The sequence below is a fragment of the Trichogramma pretiosum genome, unplaced genomic scaffold (assembly GCF_000599845.2).
Source record: "Trichogramma pretiosum strain Unisexual culture from Peru unplaced genomic scaffold, Tpre_2.0 scaffold51, whole genome shotgun sequence".
Classification (NCBI taxonomy): Eukaryota; Metazoa; Arthropoda; class Insecta; order Hymenoptera; family Trichogrammatidae; genus Trichogramma; species Trichogramma pretiosum.
In genome coordinates this window covers 163,397-188,620 of record NW_019641226.1, presented here as the reverse complement: position 1 = coordinate 188,620, position 25,224 = coordinate 163,397, and the positions used below count along the sequence as shown (strand labels likewise).

The following is a 25,224-nucleotide window of genomic DNA, read 5'->3' as shown; positions in this document are numbered from 1 at the left end:
GAGAATTGCTACCTCGCAGAAATTAGTGGAAAAAGAAAGAGGCTCTCTACAATTATCACGAGCAGACCAAACACTGAAAGTCACGACAGTTAAAGAATAATGAAAGTCTCAGTGTTTTTTTTCATCCCCTTACTCAATCATATGGGCTTCCACCGCTACTATCGTTTAGATATTGCTTCGGTGAGGACCTAGGTATAATAATAAGCATTTTTGCTACAACAGTATTATTTGTCGTTTTCCTACATCCCTTACCAATGCATAGTTATATACAATATTTCAAGTCACCAGATCAAGGAGAGCTGTATATGTATTTAAGTGACATAAATACATGATAGGAGCGAGACGAATCACCAAGCCTAGAATTCCCCAGATGAGAAGGATCCTTTCCTAACATTTGTCAAAAAAGAATAAAGAGTATGTACAAGGTAAAATTTAAAAACAGAAGATAAGTTAGTTATCAAGCCAAGAACGCGTTTTTCTATTGTAACCTTCTTCTTGTGATTAAGCATAGTTTTCTTTTGACTTTTTGTGATCGAGTCGTGTTTAGTATAACTATTAATAGCGCCTTTCTTTGCAGTTTTTCTTTGAGTGTTATTTTCAGTGAAGTTTATTGACATGTTTTATAATTCATTTAAAAGGATTTAATTTCTGGCCATTAAACAATATTATAAGGTCTAGATAATTTTATTTCATTTTCCAAAAAATAAATCCACTTCTCTTTACAAACTCAATTTCGTTGGAATAAAAGCGATATCGTCAGGTTGCGTGAAAATACTCTTTTTAACTTTTTCAAAAATATCTTCGTATGTTTCTCCATCAATGATTCCTGTAAACATAAATTACTTTGTTAAACGGTTGGAAGAGATAATTAATCATTATCGTTCATTAATACGAATTATAAAAAGGGCATTTAATTTTTGAGCAATCATTTTTAGTTAAGTAACTTTTCGATAGTTATATCCAATCGAAAAATCAAAAATAACATAACAGTACATTATGATACGAGTGCATATAAGAAAAAATTTTTGGCACGGAGTAGTTTAGAGCCCGAGCGTAGGGAGGTTTTTAATTTAAGATGATCATACCATATCTGGCCTATGATATTATCACAGCTTTGAGAGGGATGATGGTTTTTTAAGATTATTAATGTCTTCTATTCATTTCAAATGGAAAAGAATAGAAAGTGAATGACTCCAATATCGAAATGGAGCGTATCACCACTGCTTTTATTGACATAATAGATCGTTGCACGCACTCTACTATATGATATTTAATAAATAACATTTGGTAGATTCATGTTTTACCTGTTAAATACTCGACATAATTACGTTCCATTTCAATGATGCGCTGGTATTGATAGTTTGCTGTCTCATCATTCATAGTTTGGTTCATTTTCCTATAAAAATGTTTATAAACGTTTATAATTTTCAAAAATTTCTACTCATATTTAAAAGATTCGAAAAAAATCGAAAAATTCTTTGACTTTTTAAAATAAGAATCGTTGAGAGGATACTGAGAAAATGTGTTAATAAAATCCTATTTTGAAAAATGAAAAGAAAATTTTTTGATAAAATTCCATTAGTGATGGACCCATTGGTAATGGACCGCAAAGTGATGCCACTTTAAACGGCTTTTGATTGGTCTGGGCACTTTTGACTCAACTCGAAGTAAGGTAGAGTAAAATCTGCGATCGAAATAGAAACCTTTTCAAAGCGTTACACTGACCGGTCAAAATAGCTAAATCACTCGACTTTCACTTCGCTCGTTAAGAATCAAACGTGATCCAGAAAGATTATTATATAATTTTCATGTGTTTTTTCCTCAATTTTTTAATGGATTAAACTCAAAAATACGAGATAAAAAGTGCTATAATTTTTATAGTAAGGCTACAATCGATTTTTTAAAAACTAGATCAAAAGTTCTCGTGATTCTTAATTTAGAAATCATCACTAAAAAGAAGGTCAAAAACATGAAAAAAAATCATTTTCTTTTATTTACCGGATGAAAAATTTCTTTTTTCCGAAAATAAATAGCATGGTTTAAATTTTCGGTAGAAAAAACGTCGGAATCATGTATTTGCGGAACAAGGAAGGTACTGACTTGTCAGATAATTTTACCGTTGAATGGGCGTTTCATCCCCTTTAAGCAAGTTGAAAACTTTAATCTTAATGCTAGTAATAGTCTTTTAAAAAAAAATGTTTCTTTAATCATATTTCTAAATATTTACTCACTTGATTATATCTGGTGATTTCAACTTTATAAGTAAAATGATCGGGTAAAAATGAGTTGAGTACAACCTTTTTATGGCATTTTCACTCACATCCAAGATACAATGCTTGTTCTGAAAAGTTGAAGTATTTCTTTAGTATATGGGTCAAAATTTTCTTCCGTACATAATTCACTGTTTTTTATGCATTTTTGGTATGTTATAGAAATAGCAAAAGAATCCCAAAGCCAAAATTTTATACTCGTAGATAGCTTCTAACCCCACCCTCCATATGAACGTATATTTTCTATCGATCCGATTCTGAAGCTATTTTTGATTTAAAAAATTGGAAAAAATTCATGAAAGTACATTTGAACAATCCTAACAACTTTAAATTTTTTCAGATTTTTTAGATGCTTCAAGATTTCAGATAGTGCCATTGAAAATTTATATACGGGGATTGGATGGTAAATAGATTTTTTGGGAAATAGAAATTTTCTTTCAAAATTTATATTTTTAGCGGCTTTTTTATTCGACTGTTACACTGGGTTCACATCGATTCTGTCCGATGGAACGCCGGAATTTCTTATACTTAAACACGTTCTACCACTCTATTGGACCAGACAGAATCGATGTTAACCCAGTGTACATGCAGGAATCCCACGAAATAACATCAATTGGTTCATCAATTTTATTTAGAATACATTCTGTGAGCTATCAAATTGAAAAATTCGAAATTCTCTTACCCGGCTAGCAACAGCTGCTATGGAAGAAATGGAAGTTCCATACAAATTTCCATTGTATTGACCAGCTTCTATAAATAAATGATTTTTTATATCATTTTCCATTATTTCTCTTGAATGGACAAAGTGATAATCATGGCCATCTACTTCATCAGGTTTTTTTGGACGGGTTGTATCTGAAACCATAATGATAAAACCATAATGATTAACCATAATGCCAAATTACAATTGGGAAATGTGTTATGTGGAGATTTTTTTATGTCAAGATGCTGCAAGAGTAAAAATCGAATGAGAATGATTCAAAACATTAGAGAAGGCACACGGGGATCAGTCGACGGTCTTAGGCATGTCGAGAATTTGCAGCATTTTGAAGGAGCTAATCAAGTTGCAACAAGAAATGGTTATAAAAGAAAATTTGAGCGAGGGCTATCCTGATAATGATAAAGCATTGTCGCTCAAACAAGTCGATGGGCGCTACATTTCTGCATGTAAAATTAGATCAATGTTTTGTTTGCGGCTTGTCAAGTATTTAGATTGACCCCCATTGATCAGTCGTGGATCTTCCACCCATATTTGACAAAACGTGATCACCGTGATGTCAAATGCAACGTTTATAAATAACCTCTTTTTTCGACAACAGCCATAGTCACATAGCTAGTAGACAACAGTAAATTTTGGTTTTTTACTTGTATGATGGTGGATATGGGTTCAGAAAGCAACACGAGGTCCTGAACTGAAATTTTATCGAGAGATAAACGACGTAACGATACAAGTCTGAGTAAATCAAATTTGGACCCTCTTTGGTTTTATAACTTAACTAATGAATTTTGTTCTATAACTTAACTGAAAAATGAAGAAAATCAAATGATTACTTACGTGGAATACAGCTCTCAAACTTTTCTGGATATTCGGATATAAGATCATCGTTTATTTGATCTTTTATGGGTCCTAGAATTATTATCGGTCTCCTTTGTTTTAAAGGAATTTCGATGACTTCCAAATATGGAATAATTTCATCGTCACTGCCTAAAAATAATAAATATTTTATAACATTAACTCCTTCGTAAATAGTAATGTTTGTGTAAAGTACCAATTTTATTTCTGTCTTTACTGTAATTATGTGCATTTTTGAGTTTGTGTGAGTGTTTTGATAGGTATTTCATTGCGTTAAGCAAACAAAATATTTACATAATTGGTAGTAACAATTCATCGAGTTATTGATCTTAACGTGGGTTGACAAAAAGTCCTACATGCTGGACTCTACACTAGCATCCGTCGCTAGGAATTACTTCGGTCTGGCAGGGTCTCCAATTTTCTCGTCCACTGTATAATAATATCTCAAAAGACAAAATGTGGCTTCCTGAACCCTTAAATCGCCGTATATTACTATATAAATAAGCGGAGATATTGGAGACCCTACATTCCCAACATCCCCGCCCATTTTATAGTAATATACGGCGATTTAAGGGTTCAGGAAGCCACATTTTCTGAATGATGACACTACAATAATTGCACTATGTTATAATGGATCGGCTCCCGTTCGCTGCGCTTGATCACTGTCTCGTGAGTGTGGTTCTTATTGCTCAGCACCATCATATAAGAGTGGTTCTCGTGACACTGAATTTGGGAGCTCCCAGACACGAATTCTCATAATTCAGCCGTGGTCCTATAGTTTATAGTGGGATACTAAATGAATGGACAAAAACTCACTCTAACTGATATGTTCCTAATAGGGATTAAACTCGCGCATTAACCCATTAACGCGCAAAAGTGCCATTTTGTGCACGAATTTTCCATTGTAAAAAAATTATACATAAAGTTAAAATATTTTCTTGAAAATCCATACCCTGGGGTTTTTGGGTATGTTCTTTCAGAATCTGGTGTTATTTTTGCGATAAATAAAAATTATCATCGTTTATTTTGCAATTAAAAATAAAAAACGTAATTTTTTGACGTTAAATTTTCTTTCAAAGTCAATTTTCTACCTTGTCCTGCCTTCGGAGGATTCCCACAACACCAGCAATCGTGCATTCTTTCTCTGAACCTTCAAAAAACGCGCTGCCGCGATTTCTATCTAGCCCCTATATTTCTAAAATGGCAAATTTACACCGAGTAGTGATATAAAAATAGGCAGCGCTTTTTTTGAAGGTTCAGAGAAAGAATGCACGATTGCTGGTGTTGTGAGAATCCTCCGAAGGCAGGACAAGGTAGAAAATCGACTTTGAAAAAAAATTTAAAGTCAAAAAATTACATTTTTTATTTTTAATTGCAAAATAAACGATGATAATTTTTATTTATCGCAAAAAACACCACATTCTGAAAGGACATACCCAAAAACCACTGGGTATGGATTTTCAAGAATAGTTATTTTTGGAACCAGTGCCCAAAAGGCGTTTTTGGGCACGAGTGTGTGTTTATTGCGCACACTGTGCGCAAAAAGCTGGGCACGTGTTGCATACAAAACTTTATGCAATAGAAGGCGAAAAATACGTTCATTTAAATGAGGCGTTTTACCGCACACCCGTGTCCAAAAACGCTTTTGCGCACTAAAAAATATGCGAAAAAATACATTTCTCGGCATACTATTGCATAATAGTTATTTATGTAACAAGTGCCCAAAAGGCGTTTTTGGGCACGAGTGTGCGGAAAAAGACACGAGTGCCGGTTATGCTGGCACGAGTGGGTGTTTTTTCCGCACACTGTGCGCAAAAAGCTGGGCACGTGTTGCATAAAAAATTTTTTAACACTGCGTGCGCGAAACACGGGTTTTCTAACCTTAAAGCGTCAGAAAACCCTAGTTTCTCGCAAGCAGAGTTAAAAAATATCGTTTGCAACTAGTCCGCGAGGAAGTTGACTCATCCAGGAGTCTTTGCACCCTCGCTACGCTCGGGTGAAAACAACTCCTGGATGAGTCAACTGCTTCGCGCACTTGTTACAAAATATACTATTATGCAATAGGAGACGAAAAATACTTTCATTTAAATGAGGCGTTTTACCGCACACCCGTGTCCAAAATGAGGCATTTTACCGCACACAAGTGTCCAAAAACGCTTTTTGCGCACTAAAAAATGTGCTAAAAAAGACATGGCCGGCACTCGTGTCTTTTTTTCGCACACTCGTGCCCAAAAACGCCTTTTGGGCACTTGTTACATAAATAACTATTATAGCACTGTGTGGCATAGGTTCACATTTATGGCACGCTTTTCTGTGGCATAAGTCGCACATTCTGGCACAGGCGTTCGCATCACACTCGGTGCGCTCGTGCGCTAACCTCACTTTGCGCTACCAGAAGTGCGACTCATGACTCGGAAAAGGGGGCATAAATGTGAACTTAGCACAATGCTATGAAGTGTTGTACGATACTCGTGTCATGGGGACACTTTTCGGCCCAGCTATTAGGACCCTCGCTGCGCTCGGGCCCTAAACTACGCTGGGCCAAAAAGTGTTACCTTCCCAGTGGTATAATGAATGTATGGTAACAATTTCAAAACGATCGGACGGGTAGTTTTTGAGAACATAAAATACAAACAGACGTTGTTTCTGCTTTATATATATAGATGTAAAGAAAACTTAGTTTCTTTAATGTATAATTGAGGCGCTGTATCAGTTGTGCGCGCCTCATATAAGTTTGTAAATATTATTTGAGTATGAGTGTGTAAGACGAATGAGTCTGAATTGTCAGTTGTACACATGTGTTTAAAGAGAGTGGTCAATTAGCTTTAATTGTCGTTTCTCGTATTTCAGGTAAGAGAGGTTTATAATTGTAAATATAGTTTTAAGAATTCTTAATAAACCTCCACTCGTATTTCAGAAACAAAATTTAGTTAATTGCTCACACACCCCTCCCCTCTCATAGTGGATCTCACTCGTGTCTTATATAGATTTACTAAAGAATTATTGCATATACTTTCGGATATGTTCTTAAAATTGCTGGAAGAGCTAACTCTGCTCAAAACAATAAACATTTACGGATAATGACCCAAATATTATTGGAAAGTGTTTTTTTGAGTAAAATTTTTTTAATACTCACTTAAACGTTGTACCATTTCTCCTTCATTCTCTTTTTCAACGTATACTAGTGTGAGTTCGTCCATGTACGGTAATTCAACTCGATATAAAATTTCCTTATCGCAAGAATCTAGAAAAAAAGGATGTAAATATTATTTGCATTAAAAAAATAGCGACCAGAGAAATATGAAAAATTATCACTTTCCTAAATTGTACAAATTACACTTAAAGTTTGAGAATTTTTCACGCATTCACATGCCTAATTAATGAATAACAAGACGTTCACATAAAAAAAAAAGTTCAGCACGAATTGAAATACTTTTACTGACCTTTACTTTCTGTACCATCTGCAGTGTAACACGAAACTAGGGCTGTAAAAGAAATTTAAAGTTAACTTTTTAATAGAATTATACGGTAATTGAAAACTACACAAGCACAAACAGAGCTCAGCAATTAGTTGATTTTATGTTTCTGAGATCGCTGAACCAGAATCGAACGTCTTTTTTTTTGGTTTTTTAGATTTTCATGGTTTCCTAGGTCATTTTTATTGGAAAATTAAACAAAGTGAAAAATCTTATTATCATACGAGTGGCCCGAAAATAACTACTTCCCGGCCGCTGCACAAAACGGGAAGAGCTATTTTCGGGCCACGGTGTATGAAAAATAATAGACAGGCCTAAGCTGCGAAAACAAAAAGCCTCAGAGCACGTGTTTATTGGCCTCGGCCGCTAATTACACGTACCCTGAGACTTATCTATTTTTCGCGGCCTAGGGCAGTAATATACTAGTTTAAATAAGCCTTATGGTTATTTATCAAGGTCATTTTAAAGGTGCATTAGCTACAAATGAAGATCTATATATTAGCTTATATTTTTCGGAAAAATCGAAATTTAGTTTTCAATTATATCCAGTAGAATTTTTCGAATAGAACTAGAAAAATGTGTTTGATAAGTAAGAAAATTTTCATTATAGTATTCTCAAAAACCTGAATATGCATTTTTCAGATTTTTTTACCATTTTTCTTAATCTGACCTTCAAATAACCTTGAAAATGAAAAAACTTTGTAAAACTGACGTCGGATTCTGTTTCAGCAACTCTACTATACCTGCTCAATGAGATTGTAGTTTTTTTTGTGTCTGTGTTATCAAGGCGACAAAATAGTGTTTCGAACTGATGACTAACATTTCGATGTATATGGCCGATGTAAAATGGCCATATACATCGAAATAGTTGGAATTCTTCAAATGATAGTAAAATATGTTCGCCATATTCCTAAGTGACCAAGAAAAACTTTTACCCACGCTCAAAATTCTAATTATATTAATTTTTTTCTAATACTTAACATTGTAATAACAATCATTTACCACGCAAATTTTACGCGAGTTTTTGATAAATTGTGACTGATGTCAGAATCACGGCGCAAATGATTTAAATCACAATGTGAGTATATTATTTAAAAAGCAATATACTAAGGATTTTTGAGTTTGGGTAAGAGTTTTTCTTTATCAATTAAGTGTAGTACCAACATATTTTACTATCATAAAAAAATTTTCTGCTATTTTGATTTAATTAAACATTTAACCAAATTTTTGTGATTATTGAAAAGTAGCTAAACGTATTATTTTTAGAGTTCCTAAGATGTGAAAAAAATTTATCTTTGGTTCACGGAGACTAATTCTATTGTAACAGCAAAATCGAGTTCACTTCTAACAAGTGAAATTTCTCCTTGTGACAGGGAGAATCTCCACTAGCCAATGAGCTGTTTTGCGCGCGGCAAATTTTTGTTAAGTTTCAACAAGTTGACTTCTGTGAGCTCCGTCAGTACGGTACCTTCTCAAAGTAGCTGTGGATTAGAATTTTTACCACGTGGATGAAATTATATAAATAATAGTAAAAGAGCTTCTATCATGTCATGGCACCAGAAGTCGTTGATGTATTGGATAAGTGCTGATTATCTTACAGAAATGTTGTACTCTTAATTAGAACAATTGAAAATGCCTTGCAGATTGATATTGAGTCAATTATATTAAATAAAACATCTTACCATTAAGTTCGGAAGCAGCTCAGACCAGAAAAAGCAGAAAAATTGAAAAAAAGATTCAAACAAGTTCAATTCCCGTATATAGTAATTCACAGGGTTGGATAACTTATAAGTGATCAACTCACATGTAATAAAATTGACTTATTGCCTATTTTAGTAAGTTCAGAAAATTGAATAAAAATAATCGATGTTCCTGGTTTAGAAGATCAGAGAGCATTTATAATTTTAACCCATTAACTATCAAAATGCTGTCCCTTACAAAAATTTCCTATAGGATCTCGCGAAATTCCTACAGGAGTCCTATAGGATTCCAATAGGAATTTCGCGGGATCCTATTGGAAATTTTTATAAGGGGTTTTTTTTTGTTTGTTTTTGCAGCGATTTTTTTCGTCGTTTCAGGCCTTAAAAAATTTTTGCATGGACTTATTTGGATGTGAGATTTAATGCTCTTTCAGAAATTGAGCTCAAAATTTTGATTTTTTGCGAAACAAAAAAGTTATAGTTATTTAAACCAAAAAAGGTTTTGCAAAAAATCAAGTTTTCAATTTTTTTGCCATGTTACCGTTAAGGAATCAAGATATAAATATGATCAGGGGTGATCACGACTATCAAAGTATCTCAGGGAATTTTTATGGAATTTTCGAACTACTTTTTCAAACAAAATGGCGGCCAAATCGAAAAAAGTTCTCATAAAACATAGCTCATTTTTTTACTCGAAAACTATTGACTTTAGAGAAAAAGCTTACAAACAAAAGTCTTAGAATTGATCAAGGATAGATAGAAGGATATATTTTATGAGAACTTTTTACAATTTGGCCGCCATTTTGTTTGAAAAAGTGGTTCGAAAATTCCATAAAAATTCCCTGAGATACTTTTTAAATCGAAATAGGTCCATGCAAAATTTTTTTAAGGCCTAAAACTACAAAAAAATCGCTGCGAAAACGAACAAAAAGAAACAGAATTTTGATCGTTAATGTGTTAAATGCAGTCTATGCTGCATTAATTGATAGGGAATTGCTTGATTAATTCAGGCAGTATGTGTCGATACAACGAAAGCATCTTTATAGGATACAAAGGTGGAGCAGCCATACCTTTAGAAGAAATGATGAGTAAAAATTTATTGTATTTGGCTTACAGACGTCATGTTTTGGAAATAATACTTGATATGTTGCTTTCTCGGACCAAATAATCCTTTTTTCCAGAAATTTCGGGTTTCTTGGGGCAAGATAACCGAATTTCCCGCTAAAAATGGTTTGGATGAACATGAACTACAACTAAAACTTGAAATTCCTGGCACAAAAACGTTCATCATGAACCAGTTGGAAAATCATCAGTCCAGAAATGATTATGAAGAATTATTAGAGCTTTCTTCAATGTTTTTAGGGGTATAGAATAATTTTCAATTTCATTTACCTGATGGAAATCACCATGCTTGTTGGAATTTTAATGTTTGGGAAATAACGGACACCCTAATATGTATACATACACGAACGCTCACATATTTATATAAATGTGAAAGGTCGAATAACTGTTACAACGCGATATTGGATTCATCATGATTACATCACAACGGCAAGATTATCGTACTGAAATCCAGAACGGTAATTGACAGTATTAATTCATTCATTCATTGGCAAGTAGTAATTTTCACTTGTCCCAAGTGAATTAATTTCTGCTGTCACAACAGAACTAGTCACCTTGAGTCAAGAGTTTTTTTCAGTGTAATAATTTTTAATTTGTTAAATATATATGTGCATCAGAAGAAACAATAACAAGAGTAAAATTTTGTTTATATTCGTCCAAGGAAATCGAATTGTATGCATTTCGTTGTTTTGCTAAGCAAATGAGCGCTTTGTTTTTCTCGATTCTCTTAGTCTCGGTTATTATCATTTTTAGAAAAAATTCTACACGAGAGAAATAAATTTACTAATAGATTATAAATGATGTAATACCTACATTGCTCATTTTCTACCACATCTTCGACTTTTTCTTTGTTTTTCATGAATGGAAATCTTCTGCTAAATGTATAATTTTTTTTCTTTTTATCTTGAAGCTGAAATTTACATGTAAAATAATGAATGAAATTTATCAGTTTTTACCATTTTAATTGTTATAGTATATTATACAACGTGTGTGGATATGCTTTTTCTGCGAAACGAGAGGTTTTAACACGAGTCGAAGGCTAGTGCTGTAACGAGTTTTGTTGGAAAAGCTTATTCACACTAGTTGCATACAATATTTTATAGTACAAGAGCTTAATTTTAGAGATTTTTAGGTTTGAATGATATAAAATGATAGGCGTATCAGATGATGAATCAAGTTAAAGTAGGATAATTTTGGCTCGCATTCGCTGCTATAAAAGGGATACAAAAAGTAAGATTTACGAACATTTTCCATGAAAGCTCATTCTTTAGTATTTTGCAATAAAAATTGATCGGCAAACTCTTGAAAACCCCATATATTTTCATTGGCAACTGAGTCTACATGCATTTTTGAGTTGGAAATTGTATAGGAAATTGTGAAAACGTTTCACAACCGTGCAAATTTTGAAAAAGGAACGTTATTGAGCTACGGCAATGTTGCTAATATATTAGTCGAACAATTTCTGGGAAAGCTTTTATGTTGCTGTTTCAATGTATGAAATAAAAAAAATTTACGTTTTTTAGTTCCAGTTGTAGTTACCAGAAAAACGTGTCTTTTTTATGGAATTTTCAGCCAGAAATATAAGTAAAGATTGTCCGCAAACTAACACTTGTGATTTTTAGTCATAAAAATTCAAAGCATAGCGCTATAAACAGATAAAAACTGACCTTGTCAATCTGTGTGCTTGTGCTTTCTTCAAATTTTACGCATCTTTCTTTTGCCCTTTGTTTTCTTTCCCAACGTTTTTTTCCTGGTATGATACCAATTCCAATAGAACTTAAAGGTTGTACTTTTTTTGCCTGCCACCATTCTTCATCGCTTGCATTAATGACAAATAGAATATCACCAAAATGAAAATGTAATCCTTGGTTCGGTAAATCATCATCTTTTTCTGGATCATAATCGAAAAGACATCTAAAAATGAATTGTTTTTAATGTATAATAAGTCGTATTATGCAACAATTTGGTAATTTTTTATTTTTAATTCTTTCATGGTGACGTTGGCCATTAAAAGGTTTATTTGAGGCTCATCGTCTTACCACAAAATTTTTGGAAAAGTTTTGAAAACTAGTCAGTAAATTAACTAAATGATGAATAATGATTTGAATAATGATTTCCTACTTGATAATTATTTTCCAAAAAACTCTCTTAAAATTTATTAATTGATACCAGACATTTTTGATATTTTTTAGGTTTAATTTTTGATTTTTAAAAAATTTTAAAACAGATTAATTTTGTTATAGTATGAAAAATTCATGAACTTATAAATTATTGTATTATACTTACTTTACAAGCATTTTTTTTACATCATTGAGTTTTCGTGATACCTTCATGGTAGGTGTTGCAAGCGATTTCATTTGGCATAAATTACGTTTAATTTCATCATAATGAGCAATATCGTGTTCTGTTGACATTCTAATTTCATCACATCCCTACAGATACAAAAATAGTGTAAAATTTAATCAAATTATTGTAACATTTTAGGTAATATCTGGAACTACTTCAATCAAAAATACTTGAAATTCTTATTTAGTATTAGGGTGTTCTACTCTCTTTTTCTCTCTGTCTTTCTTTTTCTGTTAGTTTAGAGCAACTCTATATCAATTGTACCCGTCACGACGCGCGCTGAGTGGCATTTCGAAAAAAATATGAAATATTTTGCATAACTGAAACTGGAAGAAATGATTGAAATAATTTAAAAAAAATTCAATTTACTACATAACCTCACGCCAAGACGCTGTCATCAACAAACGTATAACAAAGGAAATATAAGTTTCTTTCTTATAAAAGAGAACTTGAGCACAGTGCTATAATAGTTATTTATGCAACAAGTGCCCTAAAGGCGTTTTTGCGCACAGTGTATGCACGAGTATGAGCTGGCGTCAGTCAGTTCGAGTGCATGACAAATACGACATGAGTGCCAGCCACACCGGCACGAGTTTTGGACACTGGCGTGCGGTAAAATGCCTCGTTTAAAAAGGAAGTATTTTTTGCTTACTATTGCATAAAATTTTGTATGCAACACGTGCCCAGCTTTTTGCGCACAGTGAGCGGAAAAAAACCCACTCGTGTCGAAATGGCCGGCACTCGTGTCCTTTTCCGCACACTCGTCCCCAAAAACGCCTTTTGGGCACTTGTTGCAAAAATAACTATTTAAGTGCTTTTAACTTACTTTTAGATAATTTGCTGCATCTTCATGAGATATTCCTTTAAAGTCTTTTTCATTAACTATTATAATTTGATCGCCTACTTTTAGTTTCCCGTCGGTCCAAGCAGGTCCATCTTTTAAGATAGAGGAAACAAATATTCCTTCATTATTTTCTCCTCCAATTATATTGAAACCAAACCCATGTACGTTTCTTTTCAAATAGATTTCATTGTTTTTACTGCAACATGTTTAAAAGTACGATATATTTGAAAAATCGGTATAGTCAAATTGTAATATATGCAAATATTAAAAAAAAGAAGTATTGTTTCGATTCTTTTAAGAAGGTTTCCGTGTGAATTTCTTAAGAAAAATATATATATCAATATCAATCGATTTTGATCCTCCGAATCCAATAGTGTGACTCTTATATGCCCAAGCCGACCAAAATCTCAAGAAAAACGCGATCGAAGTTTCAAAAATTAACATGGGCTTATATGAGAACGAATGAAAATTTGAGCTACATTTACAATTTATGTAAAGAAATCAATATGTTCACGGGGATAATTATGTACAAATTGTAGAGAAAGTTCTCATTTTTTCAAAACCATGTCTCAAAATAGAGGTAGCCAGCCGTTTTTTCAATATTTTTTGAATTAAAGACGCGAAAACGACTTTTTCGGCTCGTTTTAGGTTTAGCAGAAGACAAGCCAGCTAACTTAACTTATGTTACTGGCTGAACACTCGATTGATTAGCGTGTAACTCGAGGGAACCTCTTTAACAAATTCGCTGGATTTCTATATCAAAAATTCAGTTTGTTATCGAACTGGAACTAAAAACTTTTTTTTGGGGTCCAAAATCATGGCTTCGGGATTCTTTTATGAAAACAAACCAAAAGGGAGTCCGAATTTGAAAATCAACAGCGCGCGATTAACAATTACTTACAAAAATTATTTTTATAAATTCTGAGCCTTTATATTGCATTCTTCATATTGCAATAATGATTGAATAGCTATTATTAATATTAGTTCACATACTCACTTGTTTAAATTCTTCAGATTCGAAGTATCATTTGGTTCATCTAAATTTTTGAGTGATTCATGACTGGAAATCATAACTGTATCTGTAAAATATTTATGTATGAAACAAATGATACTTGTATTCATGCATTGATGATGTCTAAAAATTTATACTATAGGCACACAAAAATCTCTGTTTTTGTGACAATAGTAAACATTAGGGTGCCTCTTGACTTTTGAATCTTTAGCGTATCATGAAAAACTATGCCTAAAAAAGAATTTAACTCACGCCACCATAGCAAAATCTTGATTTTATAGTAAGAAAGCTAGTTTTTCAATCACATGCCAGATTGAAGCATTTTTTATTTGAAAATTTTTAAATAACTTCTTAAGGGGGGTCATACACCAATTCACTCCTCTTTGTCATTTTTGTGATAGAAATCATAGTTTAATGTCAATCTACATTTTCAACATAAAATTTACAACTTTGAACCCTAAAAAATGTGGAAAGAGTTGTAGAATAGGCCTCTGCATCTAAAAATAGTTTATTTTTGCTATTTTAGCCTTTCGGTACTGTGCGCAAGGTTCAGATCAGAGTTTTTCAGGTGAAGAACCCTGATAGAAACCAAAATCTTCAGAAAAGTATCCTTTATGGACTGAGTTTTGTTGAATTTTGATTTAGACCTTTATATCAGTTCTATTATTCAATATGTGCTCAAAAACATTACTAATTTTTTTTATTTCTTGCTTTTTTTCACATCTGTTGGCATACAAACTTTTTTATAACTCTAATCAAAATTTCACAAAACTCAGTCCATAAAGGATACTTTTCTGAAGATTTTGAGTCCTATCAGGGATCCCCACAAAGCTGCAAATCGACAAAGCTGCTCTGCCCAAGATCACGCTGAATGGTACAGGCATTGCGTACTCGTCAAGCATCAAATGCCTCGGCGTCACTATCAGCCCCACGCTGCTGTGGACGAGCCACATTAACTCACTCAGTCAAAATGCCACTTTGCTCTGTACTCATTGCGCTTTTACAGGCACGCGCTGAATCGTCAGCTAAGAGCGAGGCTCGCAGTGGCCCTTGTCTTGACTCATCTTGACTACGCGGCCGCTATCTACAATGACATATCGGCCACGTCCGATCTCAAATTGCAGCGTCTTCAAAATGCGTGTGTTCGCTTTGTTTTTGCCTCCATACCAGCTCGTGAACACGTGACACCTTATCGCTTGGCCCTTGGTTGGCTATCGGTCAAAAGACGTCGCCAATACCTGCTCGTCCTGCTCGCACTCAACATACTGCGGAGCGGTGAACCTAGCCCGCTTCGCAATCTCTTCAAGCTCTCCTCCGATTGTCAGGTTCGCCATTCATCGCGTCGGCAGGCACCGCTACTATCTTACAAGACCCCTCGCGCATCATCGCTTCATAACTCATTTTTCATCACAGCCTCACGAATTATCAATTCACTCCCATTTCGTATCAACCTCACCAACACATCGACTGATTATCGGGCGCTTCTCTACAACCACTTGTATTGTCTCGACAAGGACTGGATTACTCGCTGCCACTTCGAGAACATTGCCCCGATTCCACCTCCGCTAGTGAACGAGCTAGTTCTTTGGCTATAGAGAGAGAGAGAGAGTGCTTTTTGCGACCATCGTGCAATCACTGTAATTCACTGTTACTTGCTATCGTATTTAATACATTCACAACTTATGTAACTGCTATCATACTACACTCTGCTCACTACTGTATTTTTAATTGTAAATATTTTTAAAACATTGATAAATGTATTCTATGCTCTACCTGGGCCTCATAGAGTACTACCCCGCGGTCCAAATAAATTTAAACTTCAAACTCAAACTCAAACTTCACCTGCAAAAACTCCGATCTGAACCTTGCACACAGTGCCGAAAGGCTAAAATAACAAAAATAAGCTATTTTTCGTACATAATTTTTTGTGGAAAAAAAATTTTTAAAGCTATGGAACTATTTTATTTTTCAAAATAATATCAGAGATGTGTTTTGATGGCGTGTTCAAAGATTAATAGAATCTGCTTCAGTGCTGTCTACTACATATTCAAAGCGAATTCACAGAATATGAATATTCAATTATCTTCTGAATCATATTAATTTTTTTCACTAAGAATTCAACAACAATTACTAATTTAATGAGATACGTATATTTTACCATACCTTCGTCACATTTTGAGGATAGTTGTTGAGTAGATCTTTTAAATTCACTATCAATAACAAACAGACGTAGATTTTTAGAAGCAACTTTCAAGGCTTCAACTGCTTCTTCGTGTGTGACGTTTTCAAAATTGATGTACTCCTGAAATTTTTAAGAAAATTTTGAATATATGTCATAATATTTGACTTAGGTAGGATACCACTCTAGCATTTTCGAAATATTGCTCTTTATATATTTAGTTGTTAAGGAAGGTGCTAAAATACTTCCAACATAACAAATTGTCAATTCGCGTAAAAATTAAAATTTGAAATGATATTTCTTTTATGGATAACTTTTTTTGTAAATCAAATTTTGGCAAATGTCTCCTTCATTACGTTGGTAAGAATTGGTATTGGATTTTAGGTTTCAACCCAAAATATATCCCAACTTTCGTACATGCTAGATTTTTAAAACTACTAGCTGCACTCATATTATTTTTTATAGAAGCAATGATTTTCCTCATTTCATTTCCGTCATTATATCAGAAGTGAGAAAATCAGCATACAATAATGGGGTTTTCTACATTTTGACCCTATCAATCTACACTTAAGCATATTGGTATAAGTTTAAAAATCAGCACACAAGACTAAAATTTGTTACATAAAAGATATACAGGAAAACCCCGGTACATACTTAAAAATAGTTCGTAACGCTAATACGACTAAACCCATGATCGCTCAGGAGAACACGGTTTTAACATTTAACTTTCCACTCTTTCCATGTCTCAATTGACACGAGTAAAATTATGGAAACCACTATACTTAATGGTTTTGAACACATTTTTTAGTCTCTGAGCGTTAATGGGTGAATATTCCGTTTTTGTGCTTGTAACCGGTGTATCCTTCAGTCTCTTCAAGGGCATAAGTTAAAAGATCAGAATATATAATATGTCACTATCTGCTGGTCTATTACTATCATGAGAAGTTATATTTTGTATCTTGAATTCTATGATTTAACGTACCTTAGAACTTTGAACACCAATTATTTTTTGTCCAATTTTAATTCGTCCATCTTTTTCTGCTGCTCCACCTTCTGTGATTTTTGTTATAAATATACTGCTATCACCGGATTGATGTTGATTATTTCTACCTCCCGATACACTAAAGCCAAACGTTCCATTAATTTTTTCCAGGTCAATTTTGATCGGTATTTGAGTAATATTTTTACGCCTTATTGTCTGTAAAAAAATTATGATTCATGAAGAAATGTCAATGAAACTTCATAGAATAACTTCGGTTATTTAAAAATCCTTGCTTTCAAGTCTTTTCAAGTGACCAACGCAATTATTCATTTTATCCACAATAAAAGTGATGAATTGTTGTTTTTACTCTCAAATGTATATGGGCTATATCACGTCAACTAACCCCTCTCTTGGATCAGAGTTGGAATTTGATTTTTCATATTTTATTCTGCTTCCCAAAGGTGAATATGAAAAAATGATTGAAACATGATTTTTATGTAAAATTTGATGAGGAATTCAAATTTGTTATCCAAATTCATATTACGAATCTAATTATGTTTTCAGATATTTAAGAATTCAATCATATTCGTAGACATGTGAAATATTCATGAATCAGATCGCATCCACAAATTGACACGATACGATTATCTTGACGGACTTTTACGTATCTAATAGTGTCCATGGGTATTGAAAAAAATTCTTAAATCTTATCTTATCTGTGGATTTTTTCCAATTTTATTGGATGCGTGGATATTTGGAAGTATCTACAAATTTGATCGTTTTCTTGGACATTCACGTAGCTTCAAATACTCGTTGGTACTGTGAGATACCAACAAACGTGATTGCTTGCGTAGATTCTCGCGGATACTAGTGGGTACTGACTGATTTGATATTTTCGTGGATTCTTTCGAATTCAATCGTGCATATACAGTTATTCGGAGGAAGATTAGAATTTTATCGCTTACACTGAAAAATGCAGATCTTACTAAATTCAATTGTATTTGGGGATAGTCGCTGTTACTGACATATATCCCCAAACTCAATTGGTCACTCAGATGTCTGCAAAAAATTCTAAATCGATTTGGTTACTTGAAGAGTCGCTAATTTTTATTCAAGTCTACGGATCCTCGTGATTAGCAGCAAATTTAATCGGTTTCGTCGATAAATTTGTATCCATGAATACTCATGAATATTTTTGCGAGTGCGAAATTTGCTTATGCCTATGAATCTATCGAGTTACAAATTATTGATGATTATTAATTTATTATTTACGATAAATAAGATGAAACACTGGCTATTAATACATACGATAACATTGCGGTCTTTCTTCGAATATGCGAAATTCACAACAAACCGTTCGAAAAATTGAAAATTTTGTATTACTTATCTATGCAACATGCACCGATACGAAAAATTTAATTCTACTCCCTTCGTATCATATGATATTTTCACGTTCACCCTAGACCATTCAAACCGTCGGGAGGTGCGCGATATCCACGAAATCGTGTCATGTCAGTGTTTCTGTGAACTCTAAACATTTTGCCACAAACATCCGCGGACTTTTGCTCACTATGAAAGCACTATCAGAATTGCATTTTGATGTATCGATGAATATATTACAATATTGGCTATATCGCTGGATACGAACATGATTATTTTTGGCCTTGAGACTGATTTTTGATAATTTAGGGGTTCGGAGGTTATGGATATGATTTTGGATGACGAATTTGAATTTCTCATCAAATTTTACATAAAAAATCATGTTTCAATAATTTTTTTATATTCACCTTTGGGAAGTAGAATAAAATATGAAAAATCAAATTCCAACTCTGATCCAAGAGGGGGAGTTAGTTGACGTGATATAGCCCATTTATGATAAAAATTAATTAGCAACATTAATATCATTAGACCTTCTATTTTCTATTTTTCAATTCTAACAAATCATTTTTATGAATTCGATCGAATTTGTTGTTAAAAAGTTAATAGCGAAAAACTGAGAGACATTCGTAAGCGCAATGGCTTCGACTAACTGGAGGTTTTTTAGAATCCTAAATTAACACAGTGCAGTCTCGTTTTTTAATCGGTACAGAAATGATTTTTCAGCAATGCTCGTTTTGTTGACATCCGTCAATGTTTCGTTTTTCAATACTTGTTGACATCCGATAATGTTTCAAATTTCAACAATTTTTGGGAGGTATTGTTTTTTCCCCTTTTTCCATCTTTAAAACACTAAAAATTTGATTTCTCATTGAAAGGGGAAGAAAAATAGTTCCCGAAAATTGAATAAATGTTTTCGGTTTAAAGATGCCTATTTGTAACTAATCTATTGATTTATTTGATTTTTAATGTATTATCGAGAGATTCTTACCAATTTGACTGGATTTCTTGAAGTTTTTAGGGCATTAACAGCGTCAATATGTCTTACATTAGATAAAATGGTATCATTAACTTTTTCTAATATGTCGTTTGTTTTCAGCAACCCTGAAAGCGCTGCAGATCCGTTGTGAGATATTTTTGTTATGTAAATTCTATTATCACCATTTTCGTGTTGATTATCCGTTCCTCCGGCTATGCTAAATCCAAATCCTGACTCACCTCGTTCAATTGAAACTTCCAAATTTTCATACGAAGATATCTGAGAAATCTGTGATATAATTCAACATAAATATAATAGTTAATTTAAGTCTAACTTTATTACAGTTAGTTAGTGTAGTTTACTACAGTTATTAAGAATAACATGAAATGTTGAATATGACATTATCTAGTCTTGAAATCGATGAGCACAAATACGAGACAATTCTTTTTTCTATTAAGTCTTAATCACCTGGTGAACTTCACTATAAGAAATCATGCTAGTTCTAAAATTCCGATAAGTCGTTATTTGGAGTAAAATTAGCGAACTAGCGTAGCGAGTGCAGTGTGATCGATATAGATATTGATAATTCGGGGTCATCGGGACTTTGACATCCTGGACTATTCATTGACCACTAGATCAAAAAAAGATAAAAGAGGCATTTCACTTCAAGTGTTCCAGCACCACGGCCGAAAATTGATTAATTTCTAACTCACTGGTAAACCATCTGAACGAATTTAAAAAAAACACGAGAAATTTCCTTAGATTTTAATCGAAACTATTAAAAAATTTTTTTAAATACCCTTCTTGATTCTTGAGATATTTAATGTTGAAAGTTTTTAAATTTTCCGGGGAAAATTGAGTCTTCCAAAACATTTGAGCTTATTTTTCTTAACGTGCGAAGGGGGGTTTCTAGTGAGTCGGAACGACCCTCACCTTTGTGTTCAACTTAGTGATAGATATGTTGTCCAGGAATAGCCACTTTGCCGGAATGGGAGTAGCCGCTGTATCAGAATAGGGGTAGTCACTGTACCCGAATGGGAGCAGCCGTTGTCCCTGCTACTGATCGGATTAGTTTCGTATCCGAAGTCTTAGCCAAATAATTCGCTACTTGTGTGAATTACAAAGATGTATGATTATTATGTATCTCCTGGTCAATTTTTTATGTGGGCCATATTTTTTTTAAGTTTTATCAATATTAAGACTAAATAATGCCATATTCGATGTATGATATTAGATTGATAAAACCAGCGAATATAATAAAGCTTATCGTGCAATTTACTGTTTAATTTTGTACTAAAATCAATTTTTTTCATACTTACGGTTTCTTTTTCATTAACATCATCTTGTTGAACTGTATCAACGTTTACTGTGTTCTCCAAGTGAAGGTGCTGTTTATCAAAGTATGGATAAGTGATTTGTCCAGAAGAGTCGAGTGCTGTAATTTGGTAATATTCTCTGATGTCTGCAAAATAATACCGTAAATTACATATATTTACAAAAATATAGAAATTAAATAAATATTAGTAGTGTATATGATTGGTTTTCTATATTCTTTTAATCATAAAGTTAAGCAAAATGATCACATACAATTCGTATTATAGTTTAACTCAAAAATTGTGTGAGAGCTTTTTGTGCAACTAATTGCGCTTATTATTAATTTTATATTAAACTATTATAAAGTAATCAAATTTTATTTCAATAATTTTATTGAAAAGAAATCACGAAGTATGTTACTATTAGGCTCGTAAAGCAGTTTCTCAAAACCTTCATGTACAACGGATGAAATTAATTTTCATACTTTTGAAAATTTTAAACTTGTACAATAAAAAACAACACGCAATTGTCGAGAATTTAGAGTGAGACTAACACTTGTTAATTATAACTTTTATTAATTAAACACAATTTACGTACAAAATAGATATGAGCTCTTGAGTGGGCGCGAGAAGAGCGAGTGAGCGGTTACGCAAAAAGGGCCGAGAGGTCGGATACAAAGAAAGGTGAGCGCGACATCTGGTGTAAGCGCGAAAATCAAATCAAGAATAAAAATACAGAATAATTACAGATTAACAGATTAGATGAGAGTATAAAATAAGTATATCTAACAGAAATTAATTACAACAAGGATGAAGAGTGAAAACTCAAAACTCATAGAAAAAGTACCTTCATCGACAATTCTTATTACTTCGTAAGCAAAAAGTCTGAGTTCAGTTGTCTTTACATTGTTTAATTATTAAAATAATAGATTTATTATCATATATGTTGTAACAAGTGCGTGAAGCAGTTGACTCATCCATGCACATACTCCTGGGTGAGTCAACTTTCTCTTTATGATTAACAAAGAGAGAAGCCATTTTTATTGCAAAGAAGTTAATAGTTACTATAAGTATAGGTCAGGTTCATTAAATAACAAATCATTGGATTTTATTTGAGCATATATATAAAATATGGACAAATATCGGCATATCAAGGAAATCTGTTGCGAATGTGCCGCGAACTAAAGCGCAGCAAATGCAAACATATTTTGTCTGGTCTTTTTTCGTGAATGATAATGAACGGTGCAGTGGATTATCATTATTGTCATAAAACTAGATAAAAGACAACTCAGACACCTCCAGGTTATTGAAGCGTGTACAAATTACTTCGGGCCTCAAAACCGTATATACTCCTGGGATGCGGGCATTGTAATAGAAAATTTGGAATCATTAAAATGTCCAAGTTTAAAATTGTTAATATAGGTATATAAACTGTAATGTCAATTGCAAATAAAATTCCTTTGCCAAAAAACTCAAACCAAACCACCTTAAACTGTCAAAGAAATAATAACTGAAGTAATTTTCAACGATGGTACTGTTAAGGACTTAGTTCGAAAGTGTTGAAATTCTATGTATACTCTATTCATAACCGATTACCATATGAGCTTTAGACGCCCGTTATACCGCTATAGGTGCAGTTTTCTCTTCGCACAATCGAGCTAGCTCAAACTGAGAAGCTGTGCTGCAAGCATGAGACCAGATTGCAGTGAGACGTCGTAGGCAACAGACGTATCACTGCCGTATTGTACTCACCTTAATTCACATACATATTATATTTACTTATAAATAAACTCATCATTATTAATAACCGGTTCAGAAAGAAACTGATTATAAGTTTACGTCGACAAAAAAAAATATACAATCGAAATCAATGCTCTCATGCTTTTGAGAAAATTACAGTCTGTACCCATATTTGTTGACAAGCAACGCATTCGCAAAAAGCGACTCACTAGTCACTCTCACAATAGTTTTAGACAAAAATTGAAGTTATTGTTAATTTTTTATTCATAATAAGTAAATTCATTGAAATTCAAGATGAATATATCGAAAAAAGATGAAGTTCACTTACCTATTAATGCTTGAAAAAACTTACTCTTCAGTAAACGGATTAATCTTTCGGTCTCAATAACAAGATACTTTTCTTGCGATTCAATAAGTTTACCATAAAAATCTGATAATAATTCGAGAGCTCTGTGAGTTTCTAAAAAAAACATAGTTTATCAAACAAACTCGGTTTATTGACATTAAAATTAAAAAATAATATATTTTGCACCTAGGAAGTGAAAAATTGGGAAGTCTTAGAGTTCGCGAATTTTTTCAGCCAAGGCTGCTAATCACATGCCCTGAGACTTTTTCTTCACTACATAGGTGCAAGTAAACTTTTTTGTGAATTCCCAGCCTAAAGTAATATTTTGATTTCGCTCAGTGGGGGTAAAATGTTACTTTAGGTTGGGGTAACACAAAAAAATATTTCATTTTGTATCACATCTATGTCAAAATTAAAAAAAAAAATTTACATCAACAAAAACGTTGAAAATTTGTAACATTTTTCAAGTAAAATTTACGGAATATGAGTTTGATAAAATGAAAATTTCTAAATCTTGATACGATAGTTTTATTATGAATTTTTTCTTACCAATATTTTGATGTTTATACGTTGTTTGAGCCATTTTAAGTCGTTTGGTAATAAGATCAACGGATTAAAATCAGTTGGCCTGCAAAAAAATTTTTACACATGAACCAAATACTCTTTTAACTATTGGGTATTATTAAACATGTAATACATAATATTTATATACATAATATGTATATAGGGTCAACTGATCATTGGGTGAACGACCACCAGTAAATAAACGATTAATATTTTAAATTAATTAAATAATGAATATTGTACGATGATAGTTTTTGTAACAACCATTTCTCTTTTCTTGGATGACAGCACTTTTAGCGCCAACAGTTTTATATTAACTAGAACCAATTTTTTAATTACACTTATCATCTGAAATTCCCTTCCAAGTATAAAAAAATTTCGTGGATTTCTACGTGGATTATCCACACAGATTCCGTGTAGATTCTGCGTGGAAAGTGCATATATTTCATGTAGAATAAGCATGGATCACTTTTTGTAAAAATCTGCCAAGATTTTTCAATTATTCCGTGAAAACGGATATTTTGAGATATTATTAAGAAAATGTTTCGATTATCTCTTAAAAGCCAAATTCCATGCTCGTATCCGTTTTCACGGAATAATCGAAAAATCTTAACAGATTTTTACAAAAAATGATCCCCGCTGATTCTATAAGGATAATATGCACTTTCCAAGCAGAATCGATCTACACAGAATCTGCGTGGATAATCCCCGTAGAAATTTACGCAATTTTTTTACTGGTTTCTGATTAAAAATTTCTTAGGATTATAATCTTTTTAAATTATTTCATGCATTCACAGGCATTGTACTTGAGAATTTTATGTACTCCGTGTATCGGCCGTTTTATTACAAGCTCGCATTAAAATTAAAAAGCCTAGTTACGACATGATTTATTAATACATTTTATTTATTTATCACTTGAACATAAATTTTTGTTAAAATTTATATACTGCATTATTCCATATAATAGATGATAATAAAGAATAAAATGAAAGCTTATTAAGATGTAAAATGATAATAGTTGAAAATTTCAATTATCTAGATTATTTAAGCAACTTGGTAGAGATCAATGCACAGCTGTAGGAATAGATATTGTATTTGGTAATCATTATAAAAATTGGGAAATGGATATGTTTATTCAAAAAACTTAATAAGAATTACTTATTTCTATGAGCTGAATTATGTGATGACAATACTTACTGTGAGAATATATATCTTGCTTATTGGCTGTCTCAAAGTATCTTTTTATTATTATTAGCTGCTACTATTTGCATCGAGTAAACACAACATAGATGAATTTCGCATCGTCAATAATAAATAATTTGTTTTTTATTTCTGTGTTTGATGTAAAACGATAAATAGCGAAAGCAAGTGGTATTTTGATAGAAACGGATAAGTCAAGTC

General features: G+C 32.8%; 1 protein-coding gene across 1 annotated transcript; it reads right to left on the bottom strand.

The window, feature by feature from the left end:
• Positions 1–668: 668 nt before the first annotated feature.
• LOC106660372 (disks large 1 tumor suppressor protein-like) lies at positions 669–25,217 on the bottom strand. The gene is made up of 19 exons (XM_014383312.2): positions 25,021–25,217; positions 23,809–23,887; positions 23,242–23,373; positions 21,180–21,322; positions 19,873–20,148; positions 17,505–17,720; positions 16,507–16,645; positions 14,329–14,410; positions 13,314–13,527; positions 12,428–12,573; positions 11,809–12,055; positions 10,955–11,051; positions 7,287–7,328; positions 6,980–7,087; positions 3,826–3,975; positions 2,953–3,125; positions 2,232–2,341; positions 1,305–1,396; positions 669–826 (listed from the first exon to the last, which is right to left on the bottom strand). The coding sequence occupies exons 2-19, from the start codon at positions 23,840–23,842 to the stop codon at positions 720–722; spliced, it is 2,508 nt and encodes an 835-aa protein (XP_014238798.1). The 5' UTR covers positions 23,843–23,887; positions 25,021–25,217; the 3' UTR covers positions 669–719.
• Between the last annotated feature and the right edge of the window lie 7 nt (positions 25,218–25,224).

Excerpts from the sequence above, each read along its gene's own strand:
- LOC106660372 (XM_014383312.2), bottom strand. The coding sequence starts at position 23,842 with ATGGCTCAAACAACGTATAAACATCAAAATATTG. Across the intron at positions 21,323-23,241 it reads GTTTTTTCAAGCATTAATAG|ACATCAGAGAATATTACCAA; the intron begins GTAAGTGAACTT and ends ATTATTTTGCAG. Across the intron at positions 1,397-2,231 it reads AAATCACCAGATATAATCAA|GAAAATGAACCAAACTATGA; the intron begins GTGAGTAAATAT and ends ACATTTTTATAG.